We start from the raw sequence: 22,753 nt of genomic DNA on the forward strand, positions 1-22,753 counted from the left end.
TGCTGGAGCCATCCCTGCATTGAGAGGAGCCTAATCCAGAGCCTTCCTTCGGCTCAGCTCAAGGAAGAAAAGGAACCTAGGTGTCCAGGATAGACAAACCAACTTCCAGAAAGACTACTTCTACAACCTCACTAGTAACGGCTCTACAAGCTTAGTGCGCTCAGCAGGTAGAAACCATTACATTTTCAGGGGTAATTTATCCTTTCTTCAACCTAACCTCCTTCAATTGTGACCATAAAGGCTATTCCTTCCACTTCTGAAATCAGAAACATGCTGTTCCTCACACCAGCATGCGGATTCCCTTGCCTGAATGCCTGGATCCTGTGGCTCCACTGGTCAGATGAGCTCCTCTCCAGTTGCAGCCACCTGGTGAGGAAAGGCTCTCTGACCCCTCTAGATGCCTCACCCCAGGCATCCCTCCAAACAGGACAATTCCATGACCAGTAGTTCTTTCCCTTAAGAGAACATTCATCTCTTCCTAACTCCCAGTATCCTCAGACCTTCCTCAGAGCCTGCCTGCACACAGCAGGTATGAAAAGGATGTTTTACAAATAAAGATTGTTTCCAACAGAGACACAAAATGACCAAACACCATCCATCAAAAATTGTATACTTATACCAACACATTCTAGCTCTTCATTCTACATCTTATTTTTTCCTTATTATTATAAGCATTCTTAGCTTGCACTTAAGAGACTATTTCACTTTAAATACATCTTTCAATGCCTTTCAATCCTTTATTGGGCCTGTATTATATGTAGATCAATGGCTCAGCTTTAAAAAAAATTGTAAATAGGGAACATGATGTGCTAACATGAAATGAATTACTACGTACTATTAAATACATCTTCAAGTATATCTGTATTTATATCCAATACCATCCCACAGTTATAAGAAATCTACAAACGTGGGCAGAAACAGCATAACTACTAAAGAAAGTAATCCATACTGGGCACTGAAGTTTCCAAAGTACTTCTGGGCATAGCCTCACTTGAGAGTAGGAAACTGAGTCTCAGAATTAATACCCACATCAAGGTCTCTGGAATTCAAATTCCACCTTCCTTCCATTAAGCCAATATCCTTAAGACACCAGTTTAAAAGAAAAAAAAAAAATTAAGCACATATCTGAAATGAAATGGGTATTATAATAAAGGTACAACAAATTAAAAAAGGATAAAAATGATCAGTACTGAAAATGAATGGGATACAAATAAGCAATACATGAAACCGAAGCCAACGACAACACATTAAGGATCACCTTAGTCCGGCACAGCAAAACTTTAGGGTTAGGGTTCCTGATCAGGCAAGTGAAATAACCAGGAATTAGTTACTACAAGACATCAGGTAATAAGGGATTAGAGTAGAGCCATAAATACAAAATCCAGGGAAGAAAAAGGGTAGTATTTGTCAAATTAACTTCTCAGAGAGGTTAAGATTTGAGTGGCACCTTGAAAAACAAACAAAGGCAGCTAAGTACAATGCTGAACTGAGACTTGGAGGAGAAGAGTGTATATTCAAAGCTGGTTCCACCATTTGAGCAAGTTGCTGGACATAAGTTCCATTTCCTCATCAGCAAAGTAAGGGTGAATTTCTGCCTCAAGAGTACCCTGCAACTAGCACAAAGCCTAGTACATAGAAGCTCTAAGGAAGGTTCTTTCCTCCATTCCTTCTAGTAGGAAGACAACAATTAAAGCCAATACTATCAAGGAGCTTCCAAGATCTGTCAAAATACATTCTTGTCAAAAGTAAAAGCAGGAGTTCCCGTTGTGGCTCAGTGGTTAATGAATCTGACTAGGAACCATGAGGTTGCTGGTTCGTTCCCCGGCCTCGCTCAGTGGGTTGAGGATCTGGCGTTGCCATGAGCTGTGGTGTAGGCTGCAGACACGGCTTGGATCCCACATTGCTAGGGCTCTGGTGTAGGCCGGCGGCTACAGCTCCGATTAGAACCCTAGCCTGGGAACCTCCATATGCCGTGGGAACGGCTCTAGAAAAGGCAAAAAGACCAAAAAAAAAAAAAAAGTAAAAGTGGTTATAAGCCATTAAACAAAGACCAACACGCATCCAACTCTGTGCTAAGCTTCTAAATGAGACCGATTACAAATAAACTATATTCTATCCAAGACAGAAAGGAGTGGGCTGCACAACTAGAAGCAAGCAGCTTAATGTAATTAAATAAGTCTTAAAACATGGAACTGAATCTAAAGCTGTGCTTAGTAACCTGGAAAATGTTTTCTCCAATCACCTACATCTCTGTCACCTCATTAAACAAAAGCAGTACAGATAAAGGGACCACGAACATGAAAATTATTTTAGCACATCACTACCTTGTGAGCCAAGGCCATCACAGATAACAAGAGGTCTAACTGTAGCCCTTAAAACTGAATGCTGTGACAGAGCCGCCCTTATAAGTGGGTAATGAAAGGAAACAGCACAGGATAGCTCATAGGAAAAATAGCCTGTGAGTTTAGTCTTACAAAGGGATGACTAACAGAACTCCTAAGACTTGAAGCATTTAAGGTCAAAGAACAATTTTTTTAATACCGCCAGATATAAAGCATTTATTTTCACTACCAAGGAACATACTACTCGGGAATATTAGAAAACTCAATACAACTTGAGAGATCTCCGAAGTCCTAAAAGAAACTACAGACAACCTGAGAACTCTTGTTGAAATGACAAGGCATCAGAAAATCCAATGGACCATCTGAAATAGACAGTTACCTCAACAAAACCAATAAAGCCTTAACCACCTAGAGAAAACCGATTAAGATAGGGCATATGTCAGGGCTGTACTATAAATTCATGGTGATGAGCTTAAAATTTTTATGAGAATGAAAAGATACAACTAACAACAGACTACATGTAATAATATATTTGTATAAGGACTATACAGAAATGAGAAAATACTACCATGGAATAAGAAGGCATTAAAAACTGGTGAAAGTTCAATAGCCAAACTGATAATAAGACTGAACTGCCCACATTAAAAAAAAAAAAAAAAAAAAAAAAAAAAAAAAAAAAAAAGGCGGGGAGGGGACATTTTTAAGCAAAAACTAGAAAATGCTGAAGGCATTGTATTTAAACATACAACTACAAAGCCACATCAAAATCCTGGCTAGGATACACTGGTAATGAAAAGTATAATCGACAAGGAGATTAAGGAAGACCAGACACCCTTTTAGAAAGAGGTGTTACATAAAGGGGAAGAAAAGATCAATACAAAGAATGAAATAACTGACATGTTTAACATCAAAAGGACATGGCTGGACTGTGATCACTTCCAGATATGGCCCACCAGAAGCAAACATAATTTCCAGTGATGAGATATCTCAGTGGTACCAAACACTACTATAAAAAAAGGTTCTCATTCCTACAAAGTCAAGCAAGTGAAAAAACAGAGTAGTACAAAAATATCATCCCACTAATCAATTCAAGAAAAAAAGATTTAATAAAACAATATTATGCTCATCATTCCTCCAGGAAGGAGAATTCCATAATATATATTAATGGCATAAAAAACTTATAATATCTGGAAAAATAACAAAAAAGTTTGCATTCAATACAGTGGTCATCATCAGTTTAGAGATAACTTCCACCTGCATGTTTTCTTAAGTGAAAAACGAAGACATGATTGGTGGAAACACTAATGAAGAACTATACAGAATGGTTCCAACCAACTGAATGGCATGCAGGAGATGCACACAGATACCACAATCAATGACTGGACGGGCCCCTAACACTAAGGAAGGAAGGGTACCTTTATAGAAACAAGGCAACTTAAACAGTACAAGTCTAGGCAAAACATGCCTCCCATTTAAACAAGAAAAGTTTTGTTATTGCAATCTTTAAGCTATCTCTATGAAGATCTAACACAGAATTTCTAACCTTTACCAGAATCCCAGTCAATTAATCATGTCCTCAAGAAGACAGGGTGGGGTTTTTAACTCTGTATCAAATTTTACAGCTAGAAGGGATTCTGGCTTGTGTCTGTTCCAGCCTCCTTGTTTACAGTACCTGAGAGGTTATCTTGGATGTAGCAGGCAGGCCCTTAAGGACATTATCAGTCAGGTCACTTAGGTACCATTCAGTATATTATTAGTAAAACACCAATGTAATATACTAAAACAGTACCCAAGAAGCCTGAGTTAATGATCCCCTCGAAGTATCATTTCGAGGGCTACATAAATAAATGGAATTATACTGATAAACAGCCACACAATAACAATAACAACAACAACAATAATAATAATAATATATAAGTCTAAATGTAAGTACACTGATGAGGAAGCTGTCACAAAGTCTAAAAAAAGAAAAAAGATAAAGTGTCAGCAAATGTACCGCTTTATCCTAATGTCTTTGTTTCTTCTCACCATGTAAACACATCCACTTATCAAATATGTGTGTTACCATGGCAAAAAATGAGATTAGATAGGAGACAAATGATTCAATCAGGAACCTAGAACCTACAGATAGAAAACAAAGCTGCCACGATGCCCAGAAAACTGAGCCAATCACTAATAACTATTGTGAAGTTATTTAAATAGTCATACTATACAACCTTCTGAAATGGATCAACAGTGCTGAAAAGAAAACTAACACTCAAAAGAAGTACATTTAGATAGTGCAATTGTATAGATGATGAATAAACTGCTATGAGATTAAAAATCAATGTACAGAATTCACATAAATATCACCAGCAACATATGCAAGACATTTAAATGTTGTTTTTAACAACAGCATGAAATTTAAAAAGGCACTTGATAGAACAATTAATGGAAACAGTATTTCTACGTACACACAGTAACTACAAGAAACCATATTGTCTCCGCATACATTTTATGTGTAGTCAAACAGTAACACTTTGAAGAAAAAGGATCATTAGATGCATCCCTTTTGAGAATACCAAATCAACCTGTGATGGTTCCAAGGCCTCCTAGAAAGCCTAGAGGTATTCAAACGCAAGGGGGAGAATCTTGCCAAAGGCTCTGCACAGGGCAGACGGGAGGTAAACACCTGTTCCCTGACTACGAATGAGTTCCATACACTACTGCAGGGCTGTTTCCCCAGACCAAGTCACCATTTTAGCTTATGACACCATCATCATTCAAGTATGCCAGACAAAGACTTTAAAATAACAAAAACAGGTTAAGGATATTGTTTCTTCTATAGTCAAGAGACCCATCTACAGCTAAACCCATTCCCACTCTACAGTGTTCTGCCCCAGCCTATGCAACCACCAAACCCTTCAGAAGCTAGTAGCCACCTGACTACCAACTCCATGATTCCTCAATACCTTTTTATTTTTAGGAAAAAGTCTCTGGAGGTGCTTGGGCACATCAGTTAGAGAGTGGTACAGCAACATTACTTATCTTTTTAATTAGTTATCTTTACAACTGAGCAACATAATACAAAGGAAAAAAAACAGCAGTGCTGTCATAAACATTTAGGAGAGGAGGAAGTGCACAACAGTGGGAATAGTCAACATGACTCAACTATACGCTTAAAAATGGTTATGATGGTAGACTTTAGGTTATGTCTTTTTTAACCACAATTTAAAATTTTAAAAAAAACTTAAAAGGAGAAGCATGTTAAGTGGAAATGCCAAAGCAGTTTCAGACAATCAGATCTTCAAGTACCATTTATTTTGGTTTGATTTCTGGAAAATAATCTCAAAAATCATCAAGTTTGTGACCAGCATCTAATTCAGGGCAGGGAAGGGGAGAAATGGCAAAGTGGGAGCTGTCCAAAGCAGCCTTCACTACTGGGAACTAAGGGCAGCCATACAGAAAGGCAGCATGGCCTCCCTCCCCAGCAAGGTCCCTGGTGGCTGATCCTTTCACAGAATGAAGTACAGCGTCACATCCAGGGGCAGAGACCGTGAACTGGTGCAGTGGCCAGCATCAGCTATAAAATCTGTGAGTTCTTAGGCCCTTGCTTCTTTTCAGTTAGTTATCAATGCTCTAGGGTTCAATTCAAAAGACAGTTTCTAGAGCACTGGCATGGACCTAAAAAAGCAGAAGCAAAACTTTGTGAAAAATATAGAAAAATTCAAGGTTAAATCTTAACTCTAGACATGACTTGACCAAATCTGCCAAGAGGAGACTCTACCAAGACTGAAGATTAAGCTTATCTACAAATAGGACAAACAGAGTCAATACAGAACCCTGAAATTATCTGACAAAATAAAAAAACTTCAAATAGGGATATATGCATCTTCAAACTCTACAGCACAAATAGGGAGACGAAGAAAAGTCGACACAAAGGGTGCTGACTATGGTTATGAGGAGGAGAGGGAATGCACTTCCAATAAGCTATGAAAAAGTGGGGCATCAGAGAAAGCGCTGATCACCACTGTTCCTGCAGGAAATAGAAACCACACAAAACCCAAAACAGTGTGTCAGTCCACTAACAGGAGACCCAAAATACTGTTCTCAAGCTGATGAAAAAGAAATGCAGATGTTTGACAAACCAGGAAATTACAAAACTGTAAGCCTGTCAATAAAACTTTTTCTATTTGGCAAAGCAAATAATACTAGATGACATATGCAGACCCCTCCAATTTAGCATTTTCTCCATCTCTGAAGTCAGGCTGCAAAGACCAAGGTCTCAGGGCTGGGACGCCATATAGCCATTGCCTGGAGACTAAAGATGCTGTGGGCCATGTAACTGAGCTATCTGCTGCCAGTGCCAGTCTGGAGGAGAAAGAGTAATGGGAAGAACTGGGAACAAAAAGGTGAGTCATCTCTCACAGCAGGAGTCTGACTAGATTAAGGGACCAATAAATCAAGAACGGGTCACTGCAGTCTTGACTTCAGATTCTCAAGAAATTGTTGATGGATATCCAGAAAGTGAATGTGTAGGGCGTTCTCTTTACCACCTCCAGTTTCATGTTAAATCACAAGGATTTCTCAGGAACGTCTAGATTGATGGCATCCCTCTTTATTACCATTAGAGGACCAGGCTGTCAGGCATGTTTGGTTCTTGCTCTTTCAAGAGCTCAGATATGCATGCCTGGATGATGTAACATCCTTTATTTCCAGGGCAATAGCCTGTGTTATCTTTGTTGTATCTGGAGTGTGATAAATTATCAGCTCAAAAAAGTGCAGAAGGGAGTCAAGAAGGTCATCTTGGTGAAGGGCCCAGACGATCCTGGGAGAGCACCAGGACTGGGTCTCACAGCCTGTCAGCAGATGAGAGCCTGGCAGTGCCAACTGCAGAGAACTCTCACCCGTAGCTTGCAGCTCCGGGTAGTGACAGTACAGCCGTCATCTGTCCTGCTGACGACAGGGCATTACTGCAGCAATTTCTACAGCGATGTCACAGGCAGGACAGTCGTCTTCTGGCTGTGTCCACAACACACCTGTAACATCCAGCCATCCTACTGGGTACAAACTGGATTGGCAAAGTTTGGTCTGAATTACAGTTCTTGTTGTATGGCTTCAAGTCTGATCCTGAAGCCTCCCAGAGCTGGAGAGCAGTGTGAACCCCTGGTGAGTTGATCATCCTGACATAGAGAGATTACAGCAGATTTGTCGTTTTGTGAGGATTTGATAAATTGAAGCCTAAACAAGGAAGCACTGATGACCTAAAAAGGAAGGATTTGCCTCTGGTGTTAGAGACCTAATGGTAGATTATTTCCAAACCCCAAATCTGCTATCCTCAGGTTACCACTAAGATTTTCCTGAGGAAGAAAGAAATCTTTGTATTTTTCCTTCATCACAAGAGAACTCAGATTTCTGAGCACCCTCCTCTAGACTTCTTTTGGACTAGAAATAATGGGTAAGCCTCTGTCCAGCCCTACCCAAAAGTCTCTACTGCTCACCCGGCCAACGAAGCATGAGTCTCTTTACTAATTACCTCATTCCAAAAGTCTACAATTCAAATGCCAGCTGTGATAACTCCATACATGCGTTCAGTCTCTGAGGTGACTTCTGGCCTGTAGGTCCTGTGAGTGGGAAGGGCAGGAGAAACAGCTGGCTCTCGGACAGCCACACTGCAGACCATGAAGGGTTATCAGTTCTTGTAACTGTGGCGCTCTGGAGAGTCTCCCTTCTTCCTATATCTGTAGGGGTGGTTTCGAGGTTTGTACCAATCCCCTCTGGAGTGGCCTCTACTGTGATAATGGGCTTTCTGATCGTGCCCATAAAAGTAGCGGTGTTGACTGTAGTATTTGCTGTGGTCTTTATACTCGTTTTCTTTTATACTGTTTTCTTCTGCAACAACAGCATTCGCATCTTGTCCAAAGAGGGAGGTACCATCAAAGGGCAAGTGTGAGATCTTCTCCTGGGTCTTCTTAGTGAGAGATGTGAGTCGAAGCCAAGCCTGCCTTCTGTAGTCTATTGCCATTGCCATAACTCTGACTACAGAGTCCATGATGTCCCTCGTGGTGCAAAGCTGCCAAAGGCCGGCATCCATACCATCAGATATTATACACCTTGCTTTCCCGCGATCAAACTCTGGGTCATGGACCAGATCCTCCATGTCTTCCCAGAGTTTACGCTGATACTGAGTCATATAGGCCATGTAGCTAGCAGCTCGGGCTGCGATGGAGGCAGCGTGGTAGAATCTACAGCCCATGACCTCCATTTCTTTGGAGGTAGAGTCCAGAGGCGAGGTGGTGCTCCCTCTCTTGCTGTGCTCTAACGCTTCAACAATGGGGCCCCCAGCTGGTGGATTTGGCTGGAAGGGAGAGGTGTCCTTGGCCACAGGATACACCCTGTGTCCCATGAAGGAAGAAGGATGACAATCAGCAGGGTCTTTAAAAACCTCCGTGGTGGCAATTTTCAGAAGAGGATGCAGTGGAGGAACCAAACGCTTTTTAGAGGTCACACAGTCAGGTTTCCCATCATAGGGTTCTGCTTCGGCCTGCAATGTCACTCTCTTTATCACACCTCTTTGTTCCATTCTCTTCAGGAGACCTGTGAAACTAGACTGACTGGGGTCTGCTGGCTGCCCTCTGTCATCGGCTGATGGGGATCTGCACTCGGCCTCCTCTTCAGCTGTGGACACGTGTTCTTCCCTGGAGGCAGAGACGTCCCAGGGAGCTGAGGAGCTCTCACTTGGCCTAGAGTGATGGAATCTGAAACAGCTCCTGGACTGCAGGTCACGGATCACTCGGGACATCTCGGCCACTTGTGTCTGGAGATAGAGGATGGCATCCTGCCCATGCTGGGGAGCTGAAGACTCTACAGGTAAGTCCTCCTTGACCTCCGAAGAGGCCAAAGATTCTCGGGGAACCAGAAGTGGAGGCGAAGGCAGAATCTGGTTATTTTGTGATGTCTCTGTCTCAGAGATCTTAGTATCTGAATTACTGGGATCATGTGTCTGGTTCTCCAATGGGTTCTCAACAGAAGAAGGTTGGGAAGCTATCTTTTGTGGACTGCTGGTGCAGTCCCCAGAGGAGGCGCTGCTGTCTCCAATGGGAAGAGGGACACTGCAGCCAGAGCACATCCCTGGGCGATGACTCTCAGAGGATGGCGCCTTAGACACAGGTGTGCTCTGAGTTATCCACATGAACAAGGAAACCAAGGGAGAAAAAAAATAGGCTTTTAATATAGTAACTTTCAAGTGCAGAGATGCATGTCCAGTAAGTAGAACTCAATTTTTAAACTATCATCATTAACAGTGAAAGATGCGATCCATTACAAGTCAGCAAGGGGATCAAAGACGTCAAATCCACAACCTTCACCACCCCAAAGGCCCAAGCCAACTACTGGCATTAAACTGGCACTGTCTATGAAAAAAGAGAGCAAAAACAAGCCCAGTTCACGATGCCATCCTAGCCGGCTGCTCGTTCCCATGCTAGAAGAGGTAGCAAGACTACTGGCAACAATTTTTAAAAATCCCCTTCAACATCTGTAAGTCAACAAGTAGAAGTTAATAACGGGAGAAAGACTTGGACAAAGGTCCACTGAGAAGAAAAAACTTTTCTAAAAGTTCCCCCTTGCAGAGTCACATTTTAAGTCCCTTTAAAAATTCTCTCATCCACTCTCCATGAGTAACAAAACTTTCAACTGCATGGCTCTACTTAACGGTTTACAGTTTTCAAGGAGCTTATGTATATATTTGTTACCTTATTTTATCCTCACAACAACCCTGTGAGGTAGGTATCACCGCATTATTCTTGTGTGATAAGGAAACTAGGATTAAAGGGCTACTTAGTTTACCCAAATTCAGAGAGTTAACAAGGAGTAAAGCTGAGACTAAAACCTAGGTATTCTAACTATAAGTCCAAGTCTCAATCGCTTACATCATGGAGCAAGACTTCTTCCGGCCACCCTCAACACATAGCTGGGCGTTTCCTAATCCATCACAAAAACAATCTATTAGTAGAAATTTGGGCTAAGACAAATCAAAGACAAGATTGCTACAAAGGGCTCAGCTAGTTTGGTTTCTCAGAGTCAGGGAAGTCTTCGTTTAAGGTCAAATCTACAACCAATAAATCAAAGGTTAAGAGAGAAAACTCCAAATATGAGGGAGGCAGAAGAGCTTAAAAGGAATGATGTCTGAATAACTTGGAACCCTTCCCCGCATCCCATTCCTGAAGAATCTTTATCTATCTTTTCTTCTAAGATAAAACAAATTTCCTGTAGCCACGTGGTTCTGGAAGAAAAGGATCCGGTTCTACAGGGCACATGAGGAGAGACGGGAAAGGAGAAGGGAGCCAAAAAGCTTGCAGTTTTTATTCCATTTCCCTTTTATCAGATATCATCTCCAAGGCACATAATCCTTTCTCATCCTCAAGGAAAGCAGAGGATCAAAGCTGGAAGTAGGGGATCTTCTGGGCAAAGGACCCCTTGGACTACTTCTTACTGCCCCTTTAACAGAAAAGGGCCATTCTGTAAAGCACAACAGCACCTGAACACAGCCATTACTGAGTTGATCGCTCTCTCTACAGAGGGCCTCTTAGATGCTGAAAGTGAAGAAATGCAAATCAAATGTAAAGTACTTACCTCAAGATGAGAGGTGCTAGGCTCTTCATCATCACTGCTGACCAGATCAATGTATTCCAGAACAGGTCGTAAAGGTCCCTCCTAGGATGGAATGAACAAATTAACAAGCATCTGGAGTTATCCCAACTACACCAGCACTTAAATCAATCCCTTTTTGATATTGGGAACTGCAAGAACTCCTCTGCAGAGGAAGCCTTATGGGTGGTAGAAAATAACCAGAACAAATGCAGAACCAAGAAATGATGACAAGACCTAGAAGAACCTAAGCCCAGGGAGGGTACTGAGACCTGTTGGTTTCTGGGGGAGAGGATTCCTAATATAGGAGAAGCGCTACAAGGACATAGCTACTAGAAGCCAGTGCGTTTCAGATGGGGTGGTGTCAGCAGTCTCTTAGAAATCTAAGCTCAAAACATGGAGCTCTCTGACTAGTGAGTGGGCTGTACCTCCCACACCTAGAGTCGCATATCAAACCTCCTTCATCCTTTCTTTCCATCCACACTGACTCCACCACAGACCAGGCCTGGAATGCTAAACTTAAAAGCCTAGATTTTACTCTACAGGCAAAAGGGAATCAGTAAATACTAAGATAGGAAAAATATCATGAGAGCTTACTTTAAGACTAGTCACCTAGAGGAGTATGGAGAGCACGAAAAGCTGGATAATGAATAAATCCAAGCACATAATAACACAAAACTAACATAGTGGCAGTGGGGAGAAAACAAACAAACCAAAAAAAACAGTGATGTCATGCTGCATATACAAGAGAATTCTGAGAAATAAAATCTGCCTGCCGGATCAGTAAACAGTGGATGTTCCAGTCACCAGCAACTGCAGTCACCTCCAAAGCTGAGCCCTGAGGGAACTCAAGAAGGAAACAGAGAATACCTGTGATCTATTGGGCAGCCCTCAAACCGCAGCCACTTCCAGGGGTGAGCCCTGAGAAAACTCAGGCTGCGAAAACACAGGATTTTGGCCCCAGACAGCCAAGACGAATATCAAAGGAACGATTTCAGTGAGCCCAGACCACTGCATCTTCCCATACACAGAAAAGCCCTAAATTCCTTGAGGTATCTAGCATTCTGTTATTAACAGTAATCTTTGTTCCCACTTCCTGCCCTTTGTTGCAAAACTCCTACATATCCTAGCTCCCACCTCACCTCCCTGGAGCAGTTTTCTCAGGGTTACCTGAGATGCTGCCTCCTGGGCTTAAGTCCTCATTTTGCCTCAAATAAAAATTAACTTTTGGAGTTCCAGTGGCTCAGTGGATAACAAACCAAACTACCAACCATGAGAACTCGGGTTCGATCCCTGGCCTCGATAAGTGGGTTAAGGATCCAGCATTGCCATGAGATGTGGTGTAGATCAGTAGCTACAGCTCCAATTCAGCCCCTAGCCTGGGAACCTCCATATGCTGCAGATATGGCCCTAAAAAGACAAAAAAACAAACAAACAAAACAAAAAAAAACCTTAACTTTCAACTTTTAGGTTGTGCTTTTTTTTTGAAGTCAACAATACACAGGTATAATGAAAATAAAAAACAAAAAATGGCTGGGGCTATTAAAAAAAACACACACACAAAACCCTGGAGTTCCCTGGTGGCTCAGCAGGTTAAGGATTCAGCATTGTCACTGCTGTGGCTCTGGTTACAGCTGTGGCGAGGGTTCGAACCCTAGCACAGGAACTTCTGCATGCCATGAGTGCAGCCAAAAAAAAACCAAAACCACACACACGCAAAAAAAAAAAAACAGAAAACCCAACAACAAGGAGTCCAAGTGATCATGGTCCCTCAGATTTCAAGCTTCAGCAACTACAAGGAGGATAAGTTTGGAATAGCATCACTTTGGAATTAGCCTAAGTCTGGAACACAGAGACAGAAAGCTGGCAACCTTTTGGACAGATGCCCAAGTGCTACACAGAGGCAGCTGGCCAACAGCTGGAAACGCAGGCCTGTGGACACAAGAACATGAGTAGAAATGGAGACTGGAAACTGCTCCCCTACGAAACTATCAACTCCAGAACAAAACCAAAACTATTTTGTTGCCAAAGAAGAAAGCAAAGAGGAGAAAGAGATCCAAGGAAGCTCTTGAGAAAATTATGGAATTTTAGGATACAGGAAGAGATAAGCAGGTAATCATATATCTGAGAAGAATCAGTGATACAGAATTTCAAAGAAGCTAAAGACAGAGAAAAACCTCAACAAAGCTGTCAATGCTAAATGTGGCCAAAACCACTGACCACCAAAAAAAGCCACTGAATTTAGCAACAAGATTTTTTTTTTGGCCACACTCATGGCATACAGAAGTTTATCAAGCCAGGGATCAAATCCAAACCACAGCAGTGACAATATTGAGTACTTAACTGCTAGGCTACCAGGGACCTCTAGCAACAAGGTTTTAAAATGCCTTTGAGACAGAGTTCCCTGGTGGTTTAGTAGGTTAAGGACCTGACGTGGTCACTGCTGTGGTTCAGATTTGATCCCTGGCTTGGCAAAAAAATAAAATAAATTAAAATGCCTTTGAAAGAGCAATGTTCAAGAAAATAGTGAGCAAAAAAGTCAGGGTCTAAAAAATTAAGAAGAAAATAAGCCAATAAAGGCCAAGAGTAAAGATTATTCTTTACAAAATTCTAATATGTTCAGAACAAGAGAAAGTAACACAAGGGAAGAATGTGGCTGGGGGAAAGATCTCTTAGGATGAGAAAAGATGGCAGTTGGTAAACCAGAGTGACATATGCAGTGGGAAAAACTAACAAAAGAGACCTCAGGGTCAGGAGACAGAAAGTGAGATCTAGCGGAAGATCCTCTTCCTGAGAAGAGATATCCAGTCTCAAAGAGTGCCCCGTTTCTCCTCTCCCTAGGCCACAACGTCTCTCTAAGCAGGAAATTGCTTTCCCTGCAGGCAGATAAACCAGAAAGCAAAACTTCTGGGCAGGGATCAAGTAATACAGTACTTAGGATTTCTCCCCAAACTGTAAAAATGGAAATTGTGAAAAGAGTATAAGAAGGACAGACATTCCCCAATGTATGGTCAAAAGATGCATCACCTACTCTAAAACCTACCACCTGTACTAAGATTGTCAACATCATACATTCAACCTAAGAAGGCAGTAGAGGAGATAAAAATATAACAGCTTGTGCTCTTCAAGAAATGTACATTAGGAATTCCTATTACATCCCCACTCATGTAGCACACCAAGAAAGACCCCAAGTTTCTAGAAATACAGAGGGTGGGCCAGAGCATCCATGAAGGGATAAAAGGCAGAGGAGAAAAGGAAGATAAAGGAGATTAACAGGGCACAAAGCAAAAATAGAATGGGCAGGAAAAAACAGTAAGGAAAATGGTCACAAACCAGATTAAATATCCTAATTTTAGGATAGAGGAAGAGATAAGCTGCAGAAATAGGAGAAAGGGCAAGAAAGAGAACAGACAAGAGAAGACTACCAGAAATTTCCTGTTGGCGTCAACCTTCACACTGATGGGCAGCCATTTCTGAACTACTGAAAAATGTCAATTTACGATTCACGTTAATTAGAGCAGATAAAAAAGAAACAGGATAGGAAATCCATAAATAAGAAAAAGCAGGAGTCAGTTAAGACTATTTTTTCATTCACGTGATAGAATGGCAGAAGACAGCATGTGTTTGAGACCCAAAACGGCGGAGGCTGAGTGGAAAAACAACACAAACAGGTGTCCCAAAGGAAATAAACTCTATGCTTCAGCTAATTTTCATAAATGAACAAATTTCCATGTAATAAACTTAAGGAATCAGAACACCTAGATACTCCATTTATTTTACCCTAATCTGCAACATTTGTCATGAGCATGAGCCCTGTACAGGCACTGTGCTCAACTTTTCACGTGCGTCATTTCACTTAATCCCCACAATTACTTTACTATTAGGCCATTTAACAAATGAGAAAACTAAGGTATACCTGTTTCCATAATTACATAATTGGCTGTGTGATCACTGTTATTCTGAAGCAGTTCAAAGCATACACACTACTTTTAAATCAATGTTTATTTCCTAAGTTCCTGAGATATTTTCTCTTCCTTTAATATGAGAAAAATGACTATCTGCTATTGTCTCCATCTCTGAAAAATTCATAACACTGACCAAAAAGTATGTTAATTCTCCCCAGAAAGTAATGTTTATAATACCATTATCAAGAGAAGGTAATTTTTTATGTTTATAATGACTGCTTATCTTAAAAAGTACAAATGCACATGGTCCTCCAATTACAACGTATTTTATTTAAATTTGCTCCATCCATCAACCACCATTTCATCCCCTTAGTACTGGGAAGTTTAAAAAAAATTTTTTTTTTTTGCAATTTCTAGGGCCACTTCCACGGCATATGGAGGTTCCCAGGCTAGGGGTCTAATCAGAGCTGTAGCCACCGGCCTACGCCAGAGCCACAGCAACGCGGGATCCAAGTCGCGTCTGCAATCCACACCACAGCTCACGGCAATGCTGGATCCCTTAACCCACTGAGCAAGGCCAGGGATGCGAACCCGCAACCTCGTGGTTCCTAGTCGGATTCATTAACCACTGCGCCATGACGGGAACTTCTAAAAAATATTTTTAATGACAGAGTTCCTGCTGTGGTGGGACATGTTAAGGATCCTGCAGTCTCTGCAACAGCACTGGTATGATCCCTGGCATGGTGCAGTGGGCTAAGGATCTGGAGTTGCTGCAGCTGTGGCTCAAGTTGCAGCTATGGCTTGGATTTGATCCCTGGCCTGGGAACTTCCATATGCCACAGGTGTGGCAAGAATATATATATATGCTTTCGTTCTTGTTATCAGAAAACTAATTCACAATACAAAACTAAAATACCAATTACCCACTAATTGGAAAGTGATGCCAATATACTTAGTCTACAAAAAAGCAATTTACCATTTAAAACAAAAACTATGGGAGTTCCTGCTGTGGCTCAGTGGTTAACGAATCCGACTAGGAACCATGAGGTTGCGGGTTCGATCCCTGGCCTTGTTCAGTGGGTCAAGGATCCAGCGTTGCCGTGAGCTGTGGTGTAGGTTGCAGACACAGCTGAGATCCCGCATTGCTGTGGCTCTGGCGTAGGCCAGCAGCTACAGCTCTGATTTGGCCCCTAGCCGGGGAACCTCCATATGCCATGGGAACGGCCCAAGAAATGGCAAAAAGACAAAAAAATAAATAAATAAATAAAACAAAGACTATGGATTTGAGCACAGACGCAAAATCTAATTAAAATCTTAGATAATTCATAGGCTTTTTCCACACAGAGAAGTTAGGGATATGGTTTACTTCTACAGTCCTGCCCAATTCAAAAATTTCCTTCTTTCTCTCTTTTGCTTCTTTTAGGGCCGCATCTAAGGCATATGAAAGTTTCCAGGCTCGGCATCGAATCGGAGCTGCAGCTGCCAGCCTACACCACAGCCACAGCAACACCAGATTCAAGCCATGTCTTCGATCTATACCACAGCTCACAGGAACACCAGATCCTTAACCCACTGAGCGAGGCTAGGGACTGAACCCACATCCTCATGGATACAAGTCAGATTCGTTTCCACTGTGCCATAACAGGAACTCCAACCAATTCAAAAATTTCAAATGATTCCCAAATGCCTGCTGTAAGTTCAAATTTAGTTCACAATTCAAAATCTAGAGTATCTGGCCCATCCTTCTCTCTCCTACTTAAAAAAAAAAAAAAAAAAAAAAAAAAAAAAAAAAAAAAAAAAAAAACGTATCCTTCATAATTAAGCATAATTCTCTCTTTCATTTTTATGACTTTCCTTATTTCATCTCAAAATACCCTTTTAAACACAAACTAAATGCTACCTATAGAAAAGTAATAAACTGAAAGCCTTATGTCTTTTTTTAATAGCACCGTGTATTTTTTATAAAATAACTTTCTACTAGAACTATTTACAATGTTCTCATCCCTATCTCATCTTTCATGCTGAAATGAGTAGGATGTACTTCCAATTAATCTTTGTAGCTCCGAGGCACTTAATTCATGAATTTACATATTGTGAGCTCTAACATTGTTTTTACTTACTGAGCTAATTACAGCCCCAAGACACCCAGCCAGAAGACAGCCTTAGTATTTGACCAAGACCCCCTTGTGCAGCTGAAGTATTATCACTTGACCTTTGGGCTCCTGAAGCAATTTATGAAATTATACCTTGATTTCCTTCACAAATTTCCACACTATACCAACAATCTTGGCTGAAGCGTAAACCTCATGGGCTTTTATCCAGATGATGACAGGCTGCCTCGGCAGTTTTTATACCTCTGTATCTAGAGCAGCACTGTGAATAATCATGTCATTAGCTCTTAAACACTTTCCTGGAAGTAAATTAACATATCTGCAATTTCAAAGAATGTAGATAATATATATGAAAGATGGTGGCTAAATAAGGGATATTATTAAATTAAACAAAAAATTAAAGCAGAAGACCTAAATGAAAAGTTTTGTTGTTTTTATTTTGTTTTTGTTTTTTTGTCTTTTGGCCTTTTCTAGGGCCGCTCCCACGGCATGTGGAGGTTCCCAGGCTAGGGGTCAAATCAGAGCTGTAGCCACTGGCCTACGCCACAGCCACAGCAACGCAGGATCCGAGCTGCATCTATGACCTACACCACAGCTCACGGCAATGCCGGATCCTTAACCCGCTGAGCAAGGCCAGGGATCAAACCTGTAACCTCATGGTTCCTAGTCAGATTCGTTAACCACTGCGCCATGACAGGAACTCCCTAAATGAAAAGTTTTTATGGTAACTTTTGTCTCCTGTTTAAGCACTGTTTTCACAAGCATGCTGGCTTTACAAAAATCGAATGGTACACTTATGAATTGTGCAGTCCTCTGTACGTGTATTTCAATAAAATTTAAATGAAACAGCTCAGTTTTGAAACTCCACATCTATATCCTTCCTTTTCTTCAGCATGCTATGTTTAGTTTCAAGCTCTATATTTTCCAAACCACGAAAAGACTGCTGTGCCACCATGCAGATTAAAAATGGGAAAATTAAACTAAGAACAAACTAAGAAATCCAAGTAGTAACATCACAGTGTTCTTTTTCTACCTGAAGAAATCTTAAGCAAAGAACTATCTGTTAACTTTATTGGACAAGCACTACTTGAAGGAGTCAAGATTGGCTTACAGAGAAGTAGAAGATTCCATCTCTAATGTATTTTAAAACAGAATTAAGGTATCATTAATTGTCATTGAAGTGTTATCACTAAAAAGGTAGAATGAATGTATTTAATAGGTTTCTTCTAATATTGTAATTGCATGTAATTCACTACACCACTTGAAGTATCAAACCTTTAAACCTATATTCAAAAACAGTTAAAAATAGGCTGCATCAAAATGGATACAAATACATTGTATATTTTTTATTCTCATGTAAAGATATAACAGATTCTCTACATTTAAAATACTACTTATTTTTGGAGTTCCCACTGTGGCGCAAAGGTATGAGCAGTGTCTCTGAAGCCACAGGACAGTTTCAATCCTTGGCCTGGCACAATGGGTTAAGGATCTGGCAATGCCACATCTGCAGCATAGGCTGCAACTGTGGCTCAGATCTGAACCCTGGCCCAGGAACTCCAAATGCCGTGGGGCAGCCAAAAAAATCTTATTTCTATTTAAAAAAAAAAAAAATTATGGCCACAGCGGCAGCATGTGGACACAGATGCCACAATGCTAAATCCTTTAACCTACTTCACCAGGCCAGGGATTGAACCCCGTGCCTCCACAGCGACCAGAGCCACTGCAGTCAGATTCTTACGCCACTGTGCCACAGCAGGAGCTCCTAAAATAAAGTTAAACTAAAAGAGAATTCTTAAACTTCAGTCTAATGCAAGCTTATATTAGGTACTCACAAACTACAGTTCTTCATTTCACAGGGTACCAAAAATATATTTTTTAAATCCTATTTTTGTGTATTCCATCTGTGATTATCAAAGTAAACTCCACAGTTCCTAAAAAAATGTCACTCTTACTTGAATTTCCCCAAAATATCAAGGTAAATATTCTCCATTCACAAATATACCAATATTCAAGGGGAACCTGAATATTTGTCCTGAAGGGCCTAACACACTTCAGTTCACAGTGAAGGAAGGGGCAGGATACATTTTTCTACCCTCATCCCCCAAGCCTTAAAGTTTAAAATAAAAAGGACAGAGCACCAAATGTAGAGGTAAAGATGAACAAAGCCAAGAAGTGATTTTGTGAAGGACTCCCAAACAAACCCACAAAAACACAACAATGGATCATCACACTGGCCTGACTTTGTGGTACATAGAGGACATTGCCTAATAATCAGTTTTTCAAAACCGTCCAAACCCAGCAAACACAGGTGCACCTCAGACAGTATATTAAAGAAAGATTATACACCTTTAACAGCAAACCTCAACTAACTACAGTTCATTCAAAACGAGCAGTTTACAGTAGAAAACTGCTTTAGCAAACTAAGACACTAGTTTAAGCAGAGGCTTTGTAAAACAGTTCGGGGTGGAAATTATCCCAAAATCTATCCTAGCACCCCCTTCCGTTTTTGGAACCAATCTTTACAAAGTGTGTTCAGAGAGTCATAGACCCCTGCCTCTGTGCCTAAAGGAAGATTCCTAGGCCCTCCCCTCTCCAAATTGATTCCACAGATCTGGACTGGGGTCCAGGAATCTATAAGTGTCCACTTGCTAATGCTTGAAAGGTACTGTGCTGCTGCTGAAGAGAATAAACACACAGACAGGGACCCTGTGCTCCTGCTGATGCAGGCGTTGCATTGTGAACATCACCTGCTGCTCTGTGCTGTAGCAGGATGATCTCAGAGCCTGGGGGGTCTTCAAGCTATCTGCCTGTGCACTAGGGATACACCCAGGCTCCGAGTCCCAGTTCCTGCAGCCTTTCTTGTTTTCCACTTCCTTCACCATCACCAGGGGTCCTTCTCCCTAACCTGTGTGGCACCTTTTAGAAGCTGCTCTTGTCCCGTTTCTAAACACAGCCTTAGGAAACCAGAACCTGGCACACCTTAAGTATCAAACGGTTCCAAGCGAAGGGGGAGAAGCGTGACTCAGGGTACAACAGGAACTGCAGGCCACAGTCTTTCTGGTGGCTGCTCAGAGACTCTGTGGGTATATTCCCTAATCCTGGGCCATGCCCCAAGGTGTCCAGTCCCCATCAGACAGTCACACGTGCCTTGTGAACGATGCACCGACAGGTGAGGGTTAATCACATCAGGGTTCAGCGTGCTGACTCGGAAAACCCGACCGTCGTGGCTACTTACACTGACAAACTGAATGTCATCTTCATTTTCCTCCGGGGTGGACTCGGACGCCTCAGGCCCAGCTGGAGGGACAGATTCTATCATCTATAAAAAGAAGCCAAGACACGCTGACCGACACAGCCACACACTTGCAAGAGATTTTTCCAAAAGGCACAAACTAGGGAAGGTCTCGAGAGGCCCGGCCGACCCTCCGCATCTCCGTCTCGGCGAGAAAGGGCGCGCTCGCTCCACCGCAGACTGCTGGCCTCGGCACCCACGCCGCGCCCACGGGCGGGGAGCGCCCCCGAGCCGGGCCGGGCCGGGCCGGGTCGGGCGGCCATTGTGGCTGCCAGGCCCTCGCCCCAGGTGTCTCACCCCACGTCCGTCGCCCCCTCGCTCCTCGCCCCAGACTCCCCACCACAGGCACCGCGCCTCTCACTCCAGGCCTGCCGCCCCAGGTCTGCCCGTGCACCGCCCCAGGCCGAGCCCGCTACTCACCTCCGACCCTGGGTCTCCCATCTCCCCAAAGGCCCGCCGGACAAAACCAGCGCCGCTGCCGTCCCCGCCACCTCCCCGCCCGCCGTGACCCGCCCCCACGTGCGCGCCAAGCAGCGGACGTTGCCGAGCCGCCGACGCCGCGGGCGGGAAGCGAGGTAGACCGCTTCCCCAAGAGGAGCGGCCTTCTGGGCCCGCAGCGCCGGGGCCGGCCTCACACAATCCCGTCCGCCCGCCTCCGCCGCGCGGGCCGCTGGGAACTGTAGTTCTGGCTGCACAGAGACTGGCTGTTAGCGGACCGAGAGTAAAAGGGCCGGGGGCGCGGCGCGTGCGCGCCTCGGAGTGACGTCACTGTCGCTCGCCGAGCGGTGGGCGGGCTGGGGACTAGAATGGAAGGAGATTTTGGAGATGAGGTTCGTGTGGCTATGGAAGCGAAGCTCACTGATTTGTTTGAGCCCAGAAAGCAGGTGGTGCGAACTAATTGATCAGTTCTCCTTTTTCTCTTTAAGGTTTGGAAGTATGGGTGCTTGGCTGGATTCTAAGATCAGCACGGATCTGAGGCGGCCTCACGCTGCTCATCTGTTCTCCATCTTTAGTCTCCGCCATTCAGAGCCTGTGTTCATGCACCTGAGGAAGAAACCCGGAACCCAGAGCTCTGGTCTCCATATGGAAAGCTGGCGAGGCCACGGAGTCCTGGCCCAGTAGGACAGGGAACCGAGACATCTCTAACTATCACTGAACCCTACCTTCTAAAGATGTTCTCAGATGGATCCTTAATAAAATAGAAGAGTTCACACGCAAAAATCTATAAAATAGTTCACCCATGTTCAAATATGTGTTCTCATTTTCTTTTCACTTACTGCCTTACCAAAAAGCCTCTCTTGTGGAATTCGGTGTCACAGCGGGTTAAGGATCCAGCATTGTCACTGCTGTGGCTCAGGTTGCTGCTGTGGCACAGGTTCCATCCCTGGCCAGGCATGCCATGGGAACAGGCAGAAAAGAAAAAAAAAAAAATTTTTTTTTTGAAACCTACTAAGATTTATTATAAGAGACATGCCTATCGTTCCCATCAGGCCAGGTTTGTTTGGCTTGGTGTAGCAAATGACAAACTAGGCAAAGCTTAATGGTCTCTCCAGAGATCCAGGTTGGGTGATTTTGTTTGTTTGTTTGCCTTTTAGGGCCCAACCCGCAGCATGTGGAAGTTCCCAGGCTATGGGTGGAATCAGAGCTATAGCTGCCAGCCTAGGCCACAGCAACGCAGGATCCCAGCCTCATCTGCAACCTACACCACCACTCGTGGCAACTCCAGAACTTTAACCCACTGAGGGAGGCCAGGGATTGAACCCCACATCCTCATGGATCCTAGTCGGGTTCATTAACTGCTGAGCCGCAAAGTGAATTCCCAAGATTGGGTGATTTTTAAGGTCAGTCTCTGTGTTAGGGAACTGGTTAAATGTCAAAGAAACAGATTGGTTCAGAGTTCAAAACGGAGACTTTTAACCATGGGAAAAGGTTTTTTGTGTGACAGGAAATTTTTTTTATGCTTCACTTGGACTGTGGATCTATTATTTTGCTTTCAGTTGAGATCTTGAAGGGAACAATTATTGGGTTCGATAACACCTCTAATTCAGTTCTCTTAGACTTGGTTGGAAGCAGCATTACAGTAGATTTCCAGATGTATATCATTGATACCATGCTGATATTCTTCCTTCAACTCATTGTACCAAGTAAGTGCAAGCTCAACCTAACTCCCTGTGCCACAACGGGAACTCCTCGATCAGTAATTATTGAGAAAAGCATTTTGGAATTTCCAGTTATAACTGTGGACATGTCTGTTTCTCCTTATTTCCACAAGTTTTGCTTCGTGTGTCTTCAAGCTCTGCTATTTGGTACTTAGAGCTTTACAATTGTCTCCGTGATGAATTGATCCTTTTATCATTATGGAATTCTTTGTTTTGAAATCTTTCGAGACCTAGGGTCCCCTAATTCAGTCTGTGTAATTTTGAGTGGCCCTTGATTTCAGAGGTCACACACACACACCCCCACACACTCACCCCC

General features: G+C 42.8%; 1 protein-coding gene and 1 long non-coding RNA gene across 5 annotated transcripts in view; one reads left to right on the forward strand and one right to left on the reverse strand.

Moving 5' to 3' along the window:
• ZNF451 (zinc finger protein 451) overlaps window positions 1-20,947 on the reverse strand; it is an 83,206-nt gene extending 62,259 nt beyond the window's left edge. Inside the window, exons 1-4 of one of the 4 annotated variants that reach the window (XR_002345645.1) lie at window positions 20,699-20,916; window positions 20,222-20,305; window positions 10,953-11,033; window positions 7,858-9,498 (exon numbers count right to left, since the gene is read on the reverse strand). Coding sequence is in view for 1 of the 4 variants with exons in the window: in XM_001924600.5 (XP_001924635.1) it covers window positions 10,953-11,033; window positions 20,222-20,305; window positions 20,699-20,719 (186 nt within the window). In the remaining 3 variants the exon portion in view is untranslated. Of the gene's footprint in view, window positions 1-7,857; window positions 9,499-10,952; window positions 11,034-20,221; window positions 20,306-20,698 lie in introns of those variants that run through there. The other 3 variants (XM_001924600.5, XM_021098564.1, XM_021098561.1) reach the window with 3 other exon arrangements.
• Window positions 21,005-21,709, forward strand: LOC100522935. The gene is made up of 2 exons (XR_304390.3): window positions 21,005-21,108; window positions 21,205-21,709. It is a non-coding gene; the product is annotated as an uncharacterized LOC100522935 (long non-coding RNA).

This window comes from Sus scrofa, chromosome 7 (genome assembly GCF_000003025.6).
Source record: "Sus scrofa isolate TJ Tabasco breed Duroc chromosome 7, Sscrofa11.1, whole genome shotgun sequence".
NCBI classification, from domain to species: Eukaryota; Metazoa; Chordata; class Mammalia; order Artiodactyla; family Suidae; genus Sus; species Sus scrofa.